Here is a 14,973-nt window from a genome sequence, read left to right on the forward strand (position 1 = left end):
TAACCTTTTGTCCCAGCAAAACTTGTGTAGTTTGATCCATCCACATCAAGTATTTTCGCTATACTAAAATCTGAGATGCAAGCATTAAATTTTAGGTCAAGCAAAATATTGTTGCTTGCTATATCTTAGTGGACTATCGGGTGAAGAACTCGTGATGCACAGAGCCGTCTCCAGAAATTTGGGGGCCTAGGACGAAAATCAAAATAGGGCTCTAAATTTCCAAAAAAAATCATATAAGTGAAGAGCCAATGTAAGTAAAACAAACTTTCACTTAATTACATAACTTCAAATATGTGTTATTTGGTATCATATTTATAAAATATAGCATATATGAACTCTTTTCACCACCGGAATCATACCTCCTTCTATGGAGTACATGATTGATGATTCTTCCTTTTTTATAAAACAAACACAACTAACATGAATCAATCTACACTCTATGAATAAGACTTTATAGCTAATAGAATAAAATAAGACTTTACTTGACGTAAGATTTTGAGAAAAATGTTTAATAAAAAAGTAACATACACTAGCAACATAAAATCAGCCTCTTATGAAAATGTATGCTGACAACGGCGGCAAGGGACGATGCACCTTGCCACCGTGTAAACTCTGCCATGGGGCATGGCCGGCCGGCAGCCGCGTACGCACCTCTGACCCAACGACTGCCACCCTCGCCCTGCTCTAGAGTCGAGACCTCTCTGTCCTTGATGTAAGTTCTAATGATCGATGGTTAACCCGAGCGAAACTGCTGCGTGATTGGATCGGTAGTGCTAAGCGGGAGTCACAGAAACTAACAGGCAGGCTGTTGGGCGTTTTACATGCATGTATAGGTTGATTGCAAATCGAAGATCGGAATTAGTAAAGCGGCTGCCGGCCTGTGCATGTGCAGAGTGGGCTGCCGACCGCACAGGGCCCCCAAATTGGTTGATTGCTTGTTCATTGCCACTTTTTTTATATAGATACACATTATTTGTTGGACTGGGGGCCCCAAAAATTTGAGGGCCCTGTGCGGTCGGCCAACTTGGCCTCCCTCATCAACGGGGCTGATTCATTAAGACAGAGCATCATCTCATGCTCTGTCTTACATGCATGATCTGTCTTCAACTGAACAATATTGTCCTGGGAAAGGAAGCCGTGGATGAATTTCTCATCATCTTCCATCATATGGATCTTTTTTACTGCAAACAATTCACCGGTTGGTAACAAAACAATTCGCCGGTAGGTAACATAGCTCTATAGACAGATCCATTCCTTACAGATCCAATGCAATGAACATTGCTGAAAGAGTTGTATCAAGGAAACTCCAAGAGACCAAGAGGTAGCAGTTTTAACGCCGTTGAAAACTAATGCACATGCAGTTCAACATGTAGTCACGTCACGTGTCAAATCAACATGCAACAACGACTATCCACAAGCCATCAATGACTAATCGTACAGCACCCCCAACAATCGCTAGACACACCCAAAAACCGACCGCCACCAGATCCCCCCACTAATGTTCCAATCTTGTGATGATGAACCTATAGAACATCTAAAGCACCTCTTCTTCTCATGTGATTTTAGCCAGAATTTTTGGCTATCACTTGGCATTGAATGGAGCACAGACCTGAACTACAATGACATGCTGATTGAGGCCAGAAACAGGACACAGATCCAACCATTCAAAGAATGCCTAATAGCTGGCTGCTGGACCATATGGAAACATAGGAACAGTATCATCTTTGACAGCAAGAGAAGGAATTTGAGTTACTGCATCACATGTTTCAAAGAACATTATGGCACTATCATCAAGAGAGCAGCCTATTCTAAAGGAGGGAATGCAGAACTGGCTAGACTACCCTTAACTTGCTGTACTCCATCTGTAAATGACCACCCCTTATTAATGAAAAAATAGAGTTACAGTAGGGTTTTTACCCTACTATGTTTGCTAAAAAAAATGTACGTGTCAATCTCTGATTGGCCGTTTAAGGCAATAAAAAATCTAAAAATCCAAAAAAAAATTCTTAATGGAAAATACTACCTCCATCCCCAAATAGATGGGGTATAATTCAGTCAAAATGCTTTTTAAGTTTGACCAAGTATGTATACAAAAATATGAAGATAAACAATACCAAGTCAATATCCTTATATCCATCATTAGATATATTTTCATAATCTATTCATTCAATATTATAGTTGTTGATATTTTCTTCTATATATTTGGTCAAATTTAGAGAGAGTTGGCTTTTTGACTGAAATTTATACAACATCTATTTGGGGATAGAGGGAGTAGTGAATAGTGTTTGTACTGTAAAGGATTTGCAGTCCGTGAGTCAAGTTACTCTGTGTTTTTTAACATAGTACAGACGCAAGCGCTCATACATACGCGCATACACTCATCCCTATGAACGCACACATGCACACCCTACCCATATGAGCACCTTCGAGAGACTGAGCGGCATATCATCTTGATATTTACGAAGTCACTGTAGACTCGTCGTCGTCGACGGGAACGTCTCTTCTCACTGAAAGCGCATCGCCGGAAATCCTGAAATAAATTCAGGAATAAAGCGGGCACCAGGACTTGAACCCTGGTGGGCTGGGGATACCACTGCCCGTCTAACCATCGAACCATATAGGGTGTGGATGCACCTATGAGTCATGGACGGCGGGAATCTAATTTCGCTAGAAAACCCTCACTCTGCAGTAATGGGCCAACCGATTCCCAAATAGGTCAACCTTTTAAACTGCCTGCTGAATCCATGAGCAGGCAAGAGACAACCTGGCGAACTGAAACATCTTAGTAGGCAGAGGAAAAGAAAGCAAAAGCGATTCACGTAGTAGCGGCGAGCGAAATGGGAGCAGCCTAAACCGTGAAAACGGGGTTGTGGGAGAGCAATACAAGCGTTGTGCTGCTAGGCGAAGCTATACGTAATAGTTTTCTTGGTTTTGGGAAGGTTTTGCACTATTTTGTTTTGTGTGTTTCTTTGTCGGTTTCTCAAGTCTTTTTGGGTTACTATTTTCCTTTTTATTATTTTTATTCTATATTAAATTTTTAATTCATAAGATTAATAAAAACAACACCTTTTGAAAGCTACGAGTAGTTTTTATATAACTAACCTTTACAAATTTCAGGAATATTTTTTTGATTCATTAACAATTTTTTGAAGTCATGATCGTTTTTTTATTTCTAAATATTTTTCAAGTTCATGAATATTTTTCAAATTTGTAATATTTTTAAAATTCTCAAATACTTCATATTTTTTATTCAAGTGTATGTTGTATAACTCATGAATATTTTTCTAAATCTGTTATTTTTTCCTAAATTCGTAAACATTTTTCTAAATTCATCAAAATGAATATGAAGATAAACAATACCAAGTCAATATCCTTATATCCATCATTAGATATATTTTCATAATCTATTCATTCAATATTATAGTTGTTGATATTTTCTTCTATATATTTGGTCAAATTTAGAGAGAGTTGGCTTTTTGACTGAAATTTATACAACATCTATTTGGGGATAGAGGGAGTAGTGAATAGTGTTTGTACTGTAAAGGATTTGCAGTCCGTGAGTCAAGTTACTCTGTGTTTTTTAACATAGTACAGACGCAAGCGCTCATACATACGCGCATACACTCATCCCTATGAACGCATACATGCACACCCTACCCATATGAGCACCTTCGAGAGACTGAGCGGCATATCATCTTGATATTTACGAAGTCACTGTAGACTCGTCGTCGTCGACGGGAAAGTCTCTTCTCACTAAAAGCGCATCGCCGGAAATCCTGAAATAAATTCAGGAATAAAGCGGGCACCAGGACTTGAACCCTGGTGGGCTGGGGATACCACTGCCCGTCTAACCATCGAACCATATAGGGTGTGGATGCACCTATGAGTCATGGACGGCGGGAATCTAATTTCGCTAGAAAACCCTCACTCTGCAGTAATGGGCCAACCGATTCCCAAATAGGTCAACCTTTTAAACTGCCTGCTGAATCCATGAGCAGGCAAGAGACAACCTGGCGAACTGAAACATCTTAGTAGGCAGAGGAAAAGAAAGCAAAAGCGATTCACGTAGTAGCGGCGAGCGAAATGGGAGCAGCCTAAACCGTGAAAACGGGGTTGTGGGAGAGCAATACAAGCGTTGTGCTGCTAGGCGAAGCTATACGCACTAGTTTTCTTGGTTTTGGGAAGGTTATGTAAGGTTTTGCACTATTTTGTTTTGTGTGTTTCTTTGTCGGTTTCTCAAGTCTTTTTTGGTTACTATTTTCTTTTTTATTATTTTTATTCTATATTAAATTTTTAATTCATAAGATTAATAAAAACAACACCTTTTGAAATCTACGAGTAGTTTTTATATAACTAACCTATATAAATTTCAGGAATATTTTTTTGATTCATTAACAATTTTTTGAAGTCATGATCGTTTTTTTATTTCTAAATATTTTTCAAGTTCATGGATATTTTTCAAATTTGTGATATTTTTAAAATTCTCAAATACTTCATATTTTTTATTCAAGTGTATGTTGTATAACTCATGAATATTTTTCTAAATCTGTTATTTTTTTCCTAAATTCGTAAACATTTTTCTAAATTCACAAAAAACAAATTCATCAAAATGAATATGAAGATAAACAATACCAAGTCAATATCCTTATATCCATCATTAGATATATTTTCATAATCTATTCATTCAATATTATAGTTGTTGATATTTTCTTCTATATATTTGGTCAAATTTAGAGAGAGTTGGCTTTTTGACTGAAATTTATACAACATCTGTTTGGGGACAAAGGGAGTAGTGAATAGTGTTTGTACTGTAAAGGATTTGCAGTCTGTGAGTCAAGTTACTCTGTGTTTTTTAGCATAGTACAGACGCAAGCGCTCATACATACGCGCATACACTCACCCCTATGAACGCACACATGCACACCCTACCCATATGAGCACCTTCGAGAGACTGAGCGGCATATCATCTTGATATTTACGAAGTCACTGTAGACTCATCGTCGTCGACGGGAACGTCTCTTCTCACTGAAAGCGCATCGCCGGAAATCCTGAAATAAATTCAGGAATAATGCGAGGACCAGGACTTGAACCCTGGTGGGCTGGGGATACCACTGCCCGTCTAACCATCGAACCATATGGGGTGTGGATGCACCTATGAGTCATGGACGGCGGGAGTCTAATTTCGCTAAAGAACCCTCACTCTGCAGTAATGGGCCAACCGATTCCCAAATAGGTCAACCTTTTAAACTGCCTGCTGAATCCATGAGCAGGCAAGAGACAACCTGGCGAACTGAAACATCTTAGTAGCCAGAGGAAAAGAAAGCAAAAGCGATTCCCGTAGTAGCGGCGAGCGAAATGGGAGAAACCTAAACCGTGAAAACGGGGTTGTGGGAGAGCAATACAAGCGTTGTGCTGCTAGGCGAAGCTATACGCACTAGTTTTCTTGGTTTTGGGAAGGTTATGTAAGGTTTTGCACTATTTTGTTTTGTGTGTTTCTTTGTCGGTTTCTCAAGTCTTTTTGGGTTACTATTTTCTTTTTTATTATTTTTATTCTATATTAAATTTTTAATTCATAAGATTAATAAAAACAACACCTTTTGAAATCTACGAGTAGTTTTTATATAACTAACCTATATAAATTTCAGGAATATTTTTTTGATTCATTAACAATTTTTTGAAGTCATGATCGTTTTTTTATTTCTAAATATTTTTCAAGTTCATGGATATTTTTCAAATTTGTGATATTTTTAAAATTCTCAAATACTTCATATTTTTTATTCAAGTGTATGTTGTATAACTCATGAATATTTTTCTAAATCTGTTATTTTTTCCTAAATTCGTAAACATTTTTCTAAATTCACAAAAAACAAATTCATCAAAATGAATATGAAGATAAACAATACCAAGTCAATATCCTTATATCCATCATTAGATATATTTTCATAATCTATTCATTCAATATTATAGTTGTTGATATTTTCTTCTATATATTTGGTCAAATTTAGAGAGAGTTGGCTTTTTGACTGAAATTTATACAACATCTATTTGGGGACAAAGGGAGTAGTGAATAGTGTTTGTACTGTAAAGGATTTGCAGTCTGTGAGTCAAGTTACTCTGTGTTTTTTAGCATAGTACAGACGCAAGCGCTCATACATACGCGCATACACTCACCCCTATGAACGCACACATGCACACCCTACCCATATGAGCACCTTCGAGAGACTGAGCGGCATATCATCTTGATATTTACGAAGTCACTGTAGACTCGTCGTCGTCGACGGGAACGTCTCTTCTCACTGAAAGCGCATCGCCGGAAATCCTGAAATAAATTCAGGAATAAAGCGGGCACCAGGACTTGAACCCTGGTGGGCTGGGGATACCACTGCCCGTCTAACCATCGAACCATATGGGGTGTGGATGCACCTATGAGTCATGGACGGCGGGAATCTAATTTCGCTAAAGAACCCTCAGTCTGCAGTAATGGGCCAACCGATTCCCAAATAGGTCAACCTTTTAAACTGCCTGCTGAATCCATGAGCAGACAAGAGACAACCTGGCGAACTGAAACATCTTAGTAGCCAGAGGAAAAGAAAGCAAAAGCGATTCCCGTAGTAGCGGCGAGCGAAATGGGAGAAACCTAAACCGTGAAAACGGGGTTGTGGGAGAGCAATACAAGCGTTGTGCTGCTAGGCGAAGCTATACGTACTAGTTTTCTTGGTTTGGGAAGGTTATGTAAGGTTTTGCACTATTTTGTTTTGTGTGTTTCTTTGTCGGTTTCTCAAGTCTTTTTGGGTTACTATTTTCCTTTTAATTGTTTTTATTCTATATTAAATTTTTAATTCATAAGATTAATAAAAACAACACCTTTTGAAATCTACGAGTACTTTTTATATAACCAACCTTTACAAATTTCAGGAATATTTTTTTGATTCATTAACAATTTTTTGAAGTCATGGTTGTTTTTTAATTTCTAAATATTTTTCAAGTTCATGAATATTTTTCAAATTTGTGATATTTTTAAAATTCTCAAATACTTCATATTTTTTTATTCAAGTGTATGTTGTATAACTCATGAATATTTTTCTAAATCTGTTATCTTTTCCTAAATTCGTAAACATTTTTCTAAATTCACAAAAAACAAATTCATGAAAATAAATATGAAGATAAACAATACCAAGTCACTATCCTTATATCCATCATTAGATATATTTTCATAATCTAGTCATTCAATATTATAGTTGTTGATATTTTCTTCTATATATTTGGTCAAATTTAGAGAGAGTTGGCTTTTTGACTGAAATTTATACAACATCTATTTGGGGACAAAGGGAGTAGTGAATAGTGTTTGTACTGTAAAGGATTTGCAGTCCGTGAGTCAAGTTACTCTGTGTTTTTTAACATAGTACAGACGCAAGCGCTCATACATACGCGCATACACTCATCCCTATGAACGCACACATGCACACCCTACCCATATGAGCACCTTCGAGAGACTGAGCGGCATATCATCTTGATATTTACGAAGTCACTGTAGACTCGTCGTCGTCGACGGGAACGTCTCTTCTCACTGAAAGCGCATCGCCGGAAATCCTGAAATAAATTCAGGAATAATGCGAGCACCAGGACTTGAATCCTGGTGGGCTGGGGATACCACTGCCCGTCTAACCATCGAACCATATGGGGTGTGGATGCACCTATGAGTCATGGACAGCGGGAATCTAATTTCGCTAGAAAACCCTCACTCTGCAGTAATGGGCCAACCGATTCCCAAATAGGTCAACCTTTTAAACTGCCTGCTGAATCCATGAGCAGGCAAGAGACAACCTGACGAACTGAAACATCTTAGTAGGCAGAGGAAAAGAAAGCAAAAGCGATTCCCGTAGTAGCGGCGAGCGAAATGAGAGCAGCGTAAACCGTGAAAACGGGGTTGTGGGAGAGCAATACAAGCGTTGTGCTGCTAGGCGAACCTATACGTACTAGTTTTCTTGGTTTTGGGAAGGTTATGTAAGGTTTTGCACTATTTTGTTGTGTGTGTTTCTTTGTCGGTTTCTCAAGTCACGACCGGAGCTGCCAGAAGATGAGCGGGCCGCTGAGCTCATACCAGGGTCGGATCTACATCTGCCGTGTGCAAGACCCTCAGCGGTGCAACATGCATTTCAAAAAGAAAAAGGGGAAAAGTAGTGCACCATGAAGGGTGAAATGCATCTTGACCCTGCAACGGGGTGATGCCAATTATTGACTTTACAGGATGGTTAACTCTATATCCCACTCATATGGTCACTAGGTTTGGTCTACAGTTCAGCTAATTGTGTACTTGCCTAAAATGGTCAAAATCACGCTGATGTTCTTTGTGGTGGAACCAACCGACCAAGGTTCAAATCGTAGATTTGACATTGGTGCTCACATTTTTATGGATCACCTCAATCTCTCGGAGGTGCTCATAGGTTGTTGTGCGTGTGTGTTGATAGGGATGAATGTATGAGTGTCTGCGTCTCTATACCATGTTTAAAAAAATATTTATACAGACTTAAATTTGCTAAATCATCCATTATTTTTTATTCATGAAGATAATGGTTTGACCAATGATTACTTACTGATGGACAATTCATAATTAGAAGTTGCATTACAACTTCGCAGCTTATGAACCACATATTAATGAAGCAATGTTGGTCACAAACTTGTCTTGAGCAATCAAACTACCCCTTATTTTTTGTGGCAAGTAGATCGGCGGAATATACTAGTATTCCGATGAACCATAGCACATGAATCACGTATCAAACTCAAATATAGAGATGAGCAGAGAGCTTGGGATCGGTGAGGACCTCCAGCGGGTACTTGCGGCTAGTGGTTAGCCCAAAAACCACGTCCATGCAATGCTCAGCTCCTCCTTGGCCATCCCATCCGGTAGTGTCCAGGTGAACCCGTGCAGTAGGTTCGCCAGACTAAGGCGCACCTCCTTGAGCCCGAGGTTGTAGCCGGGGCACATCCGCCGGCCAGACCCGAATGGAAGAAGCTCCAGGTCCTGCCCTTTCACGTCGATCTTGCTCCCAATAAACCTCTCTGGCCTGAACTCCTCCGGGGCGTCCCACAGCTCCGGGTGCCGGCCGATGGACCACACGCGCACCCTTGGGCACATCGTACCCATCAATGATGGCGTCCTCACGGGTGACGCGCGGGATTCATCACAACCGTGTTTGCTATGTTCATAGACATGCTTACGTGGTGCATTCAAGTAGGACGGTGCAAGGACACCTTTTTCTTGTTGCAACGCATGGACATGTTTTGCTAGTGTATACAAAAATATGAAGATAAACAGTACCAAATCAATATCCTTATATCCATCATTAGATATATTTTCAGAATCTATTTATTCAATATTGTAGTTGTCGATATTTTCTTCTATATGTTTAGTCAGACTAAGAGAGAATTGAATTTTTGACTGAATTTATACAATATCTATTTGGGGACAGAGGGAGTAGAGAATAGTGTTTGTACTGTAAAGGATTTGTAGTCAGTAGATCTTTTTTTTTAGAATCTGCAGTCAGTCAGTCAAGTCACTTTGTTAGTCGTATGATGTGGATGCACCTATGAGTCACAGATGGGGCAATTTTATTTCGCGCTTAAGGCGCGGAATAACTCCTAGCGGTAGAAAACCCTCAGTCTGCAGTAATGGGCCGACCCATGTATGATACTAGTTTTCTTGGTTATGGAAGGTTCTGCACTGTCTTTTGTGAGTTTCTTTGTCGGATTTCAAGGTCTATTTGGGTTACTATTTTTCTTGTTTTCCTTTTTATTTTATTATTTATTTCATTTTTAAGTTTTAATTCATCAATATTAGAAATAACACTTTTTGAAATCCATGGTAGTTTAAATAACTAAAAAAATAAGTTTCTTTAATATTATTTTTTGATTCACGGACATTTTTGAAGTAACGATATTTTTTAATTCTGAATACTTTCAAATTCATTAATATTTGAAAATTTTGAGAAAAAATTTAAATTCTCAAATATATTTGTTATTCAAGTATCTTTTGTAAAAGTTATGAATATTTTTCTAAATATGTGATGTGTTTTGTAAATTCCTAACATTTTCTAAATTCGCAAACAAGTTTTTAAATTAATGAGCTTTTTTAATCTGTCAAAAACGGGTAGAGTTTTTCCAAGAGAGGAAATGGCGGTTCTTTTGTATTCCCTCCGGTCCATATTAATTGATGTAGTTTTAGTACAACACTTGTACAACGTTGTACTAAAGCTGCTGCGACAATTAATATGGATCGAAGGGAGAACCTTTTGGCCAGACAGAGAAGAAAAGAAATGGAGCAAGCTGGCGAGCGGAGCTGGCAGAAGAGGAGCGGGACGCTGAGCTCGGACCAGGGTCGTACCTTATGAACCACATATTAATGAAGCAATGTTGGTCACAGATTTGTCTTGAGCAATAAAACTACCCCTTATTTTGTGTGGCAAGTAGATTGGCGGAATATACTATTCCGATGGACCATACACATGCATGACGTATATCAAATTCAAAGAAAGAGATGAGCTGGGAGCTTGGGGTCGGCGACGACCTCCAGCGGGTACTTGCGGCCGGTGGTTAGCCCAAGAACCTCCTTCATGCTCAGCGGGTACTTGCGGATGGAGGGAGAACCTTTTTACCCAGCAGGAAGCGAGAGAGAAGAAAAGAGAGGGATCAAGCGAGCAAGCAGGCTGCTAGAAGAGGAGCGGGCTTCTTGAGCACCTCGGAGCTCGGACCAGGGTCGGAGCTACATTTACCTTGGGCAAGACGCTCAGCACTCAGCAGTGCAACATGCATTTCAAAAGGAAAAAGGGGAAAATGCAGTCCATCATGCATGCTAGTAGTAAAATGCATCTTGACCCGGTCACGGGGTGATGCCAATTATTGACTTTACAAGATGGCTAACTTTGATATCCCATTTATATAGTACTCCCGATCCATATTATTTGTCGCTGGTTTAGTACAAACTTGAGGTAACTAGGTTTGGTCTATAGACTTGTCTTGAGCAATCAAGCTACCCCTTATTTTTTGTTGCAGATAGACTGGCGGAATAGACTAGTATTCCGACGAACCATAACACATGCATGACGCATATCAAACTCAAAGATAGAGATGAGTAGGGAGCTTGGGATCCGCGACGACCTCCAGCGGGTACTTGCGGCTGGTGGTTAGCCCAAACACCTCCTCCATGCTCACCTCCTCCTTACTCATCCCCTCCGGCAGTGTCCAGGTGAACCCGTGCAGTAGGTTCGCCAGACTAAGGCGCACCTCTTTCAGCCCGAGGTTGTAGCCGGGGCACATCCGCCGGCCTGACCCGAATGGAAGAAGCTCCAGGTCCTGCCCTTTCACGTCGATCTTGCTCCCAATAAACCTCTCTGGCCTGAACTCCTCCGGGGCGTCCCACAGCTCCGGGTCCCGGCCCATGGCCCACACGTTGATGAGCACGCGCGCACCCTTGGGAACGTCGTATCCTCCAACGGCCGCGTCCTCGCGGGCGACGCGCGGGATGAGGAGCGGGACAATGGGGTGCATGCGCATGGTTTCTTTCACCATGGCCTCGATGTAGGGCAGGTTCGGCATGTCCTCCTCCATCACCCAGCGGCCGCGGCCCACGATGCGGTCTAGCTCCTTGGTGGCCACGTCGAAGGCATCCGGCCTCCTCAGGAGCTCTGACATGGCCCACTCCACGGTGGCGGCCGAGCTCTCCGTGCCGCCGGCGATAAGGTCTTGTGTGAAAGCCTTGACGCCGATGCGGCCAAGCGGGACCTCGAGGCTGGGGTCGTCGGCGATGTCCATGAGCACATCCACCATGTCCCTCGCCGCCTCACCCTCGCGACGGCGGTGCTCGCCTACGCTGTGCTCGTCGAGTACGTGCTCCATGAGCGCGTCAAACATCTTCCCCACCTTCTTCATCCGCCGCACGTACCCCTGCAGGTCCATCCAGTCCAGCCATGGGATCCAGTCGCCGATGTTGAGCACGCCGTTGAGCAGGAACAGCTCGTCCATCATCCACCTGAACACCTCCATCGACGGCACCGGCCCCTCCAACGAGCCGTCGGCGAACAACCGCTTCCCCATCACCATTCGTGTGATCACGTTCAAGCTCAGCGTCGACATGTGGTCCCTATAGAGATGCACGACGCGCGTGGGCCCAGACACCGCAAATATGTCACGCACCATGGCGTGCACCTCGTCCACACGGATGTGCGCCATGAGTGCGAGGCGGCGTGGGCTGAAGAGCTTGGTGAGGCAGATGCGGCGCGCCTGGCGCCAATAGGCGCCGTAGGGCGACCATGTAATGTCAGCGTAGTTGTAGGTGGTGTACTTGCCGGAGGCCGTCTTAGGGCGGTCGACGTAGAGGATGTCCTTGGTCCTGAGGAAGAACCTGGCCATGTCGACCGACGAGGCAACAATGAGAGGGAAGGAGCCAAATCGAAGGTGCATGAGTGGGCCGTACTTCTTGGAGAGCTCGTGGATGGAGCGGTGTGGTAGCGCGCCGATGAGGTCGAAGTTGCCGATGATCGGCCAAGGTTTCGGGCCAGGCGGGAGGTTGTACTTCTTGCCGTGACGGAAAGTGGCTTTGAGAAAGAGGAAGAGGAAGAGGGCGGCGAGCACCATTGTAGGGAGGATGGTGTTCTCCATTATTGACTCGCCGGGGGAGGTAGCTAGCTAGACTGATTTGCAGATCTATGCAAGTATTATGCAGATGAGCCCGTGTACTTATAGGAGCGGGGCTAATTCAACCTCTACGGACGTAACTTAAGTCAGGTCTCCAGTAACAACTATCAAGTCAAGGCCGTCTATGTCCTTATGTATATACGAGCCACTCTCAAGTAGCAATATATTTTTCTCCCATGGGCCTGTATATCTTCGAGCTTAGGTGAGAAAGTGATCCGCTATTTTTTTTTTCTTTAGTGGTTGTTGTGGTGGTGCCGGAGGCAGGTAACGGACGGTGGTGTCAAGCTCAGTGGATTATTCGGTCTTGAGTGTAATATTCCTTCTTGACTAGTGTTTCTTTGTGCAAAGGCTAGCGTTTTGTTGTCTTTTTAGTTTTGGCAGATCGGTGTTTACTTGGCTCGTACTATGATCATTATGATATGATATAAATGAGACATGTATTATCTCTAAAACAAAGTTGGCATGTGGCTTGTAATCAATCGTCTCCTCTTCGTATTTCCTATTGTTTTGACGCTTGTAGCTACCTAATATAACGTGGCCAACATGACGCGTACATGTAGAAGAGTAATTTTTTTATGCAGGATTAGTTACGTGAGTACGTACATTAGGTGCTAAACGACATGCATCAACGGATCCATAAGTCAGATCTTAACGAGTGACGTCTAGCAACCAGCATGTGACAAAACTACAAGTGTGCATAATCAGTGGGTAAGCAGTTATTTTATTATACACTAAAAGCAATATCTAATCTGACAGTACACACCCCTAGCTAGCTTTTACTCTGTTATACGCTACATTTACCATATTCCATCATGTTAAACCCCGGAAGGCCATGGCTTCCATCAATATGCTTGTCTGTTGGGTTGTTTGGACCGAGAGAAATGCTAGAGTGTTTAGAAAGAAGTACATGCCTCCCTTCTACATCTTTTTTAGAAGAAAAGGGCTCGACAGCCCCGGTTCCATTTTCATCAGAAAACAAAACCCACAGACAGGGGCGGAGCCAGGATTTGAGCATAGGGGGAGCCAAGAGACGATGACCCGAAAAAATAGTCAACATCGTAGATGTATTCAATGCTTTTGATATACTCCATTGTGGAATGGAGGGAGTATCTTACAATCAGCGGGACAATGCAAATAGGTTACATTTGCATTTTTTTTAAATCGGGTTCGTGACTACCCAGAAAATCAAATATGTTATTTATAGACAAAAAATATACTGCTTTCATCTTCATGACTACACAAATACAAAAATAATTTATGAAAAATTAAATCTAAATTATATAACCAATGCATGATGACTGATTTACAATACCGGTACGCCGGGATAGAAGAAGAAATCACTGACCTAACTAATCTTTACCTACTAATAAAGCGGCTATCGCTTCTGGTCGTCCGTCATTAAAATTACCCTTTAAGTTGGTAGAAATTATCCACCAATGCCACCCGTAACTGAGAAAACGATTCAATTTTTCGGACCAAAAGTCGCCACCTCCTTCGTTATTTTAAAGAGGCGCGATGAGCAGAAGTCACGAAATCATGAGCAGCAGACTGGTTGGCGTATCCCTCCTGTAGCGACGAGGCCACGGTTCGATCCCCAGCCTCCACAATTTATATCTTTCTTTTATCACGCTCCGCAATTTATATCTTTCTTTTCTCACGCATGTATGCGTTCATGGGCCAGCCCATGTGCGGGGCTTCACTGCCCTGTTTATTTTATTTTATTTTTTTGTATTTTCTTTTCTCATTCTGTTTTCTTTCTTCTTTAAATTAATTCGGGATTTTAATATTCTAAAAGTTGCGAGTTTTCAAAAAACAATTTATATCTTTCTTTTATCACGCTCCGCAATTTATATCTTTCTTTTCTCACGCATGTATGCGTTCATGGGCCAGCCCATGTGCGGGGCTTCACTGCCCTGTTTATTTTATTTTATTTTTTTGTATTTTCTTTTCTCATTCTGTTTTCTTTCTTCTTTAAATTAATTCGGGATTTTAATATTCTAAAAGTTGCGAGTTTTCAAAAAACAATCTTGAGAAATCATAAAATATATGCGAATTCAAAAAAAATTAGAAAATCATAAAAATCAATTTATGTCTTTCTTTTCTCACGCTCCGCAATTTATATCTTTCTTTTCTCACGCATGTATGCGTTCATGGGCCAGCCCATGTGCGGGGCTTCACTGCCCTGTTTATTTTATTTTATTTTTTTGTATTTTCTTTTCTCATTCTGTTTTCTTTCTTCTTTAAATTAATTCGGGATTTTAATATTCTAAAAGTTGCGAGTTT

General features: G+C 41.3%; 1 protein-coding gene and 1 pseudogene across 1 annotated transcript; both read right to left on the reverse strand.

The window, feature by feature from the left end:
- Positions 1-8,780: 8,780 nt before the first annotated feature.
- LOC109747671 (trimethyltridecatetraene synthase-like) lies at positions 8,781-9,179 on the reverse strand (annotated as a pseudogene).
- A 1,658-nt stretch (positions 9,180-10,837) lies between these two features.
- Positions 10,838-12,763, reverse strand: LOC109747674 (trimethyltridecatetraene synthase). Its single transcript, XM_020306701.4, has one exon. It carries the CDS (start codon positions 12,652-12,654, stop codon positions 11,113-11,115), a length of 1,542 nt encoding a protein of 513 aa, XP_020162290.4. The 5' UTR covers positions 12,655-12,763; the 3' UTR covers positions 10,838-11,112.
- Between the last annotated feature and the right edge of the window lie 2,210 nt (positions 12,764-14,973).

The sequence above is a fragment of the Aegilops tauschii genome, chromosome 7 (genome assembly GCF_002575655.3).
Source record: "Aegilops tauschii subsp. strangulata cultivar AL8/78 chromosome 7, Aet v6.0, whole genome shotgun sequence".
In the NCBI taxonomy this organism is placed as follows: domain Eukaryota; kingdom Viridiplantae; phylum Streptophyta; class Magnoliopsida; order Poales; family Poaceae; genus Aegilops; species Aegilops tauschii.

What these genes read in the sequence shown, in the direction of transcription:
- LOC109747674 (XM_020306701.4), bottom strand. Translation starts at nt 12,654, where the DNA reads ATGGAGAACACCATCCTCCCTACAATGGTGCTCGCCGCCCTCTTCCTC.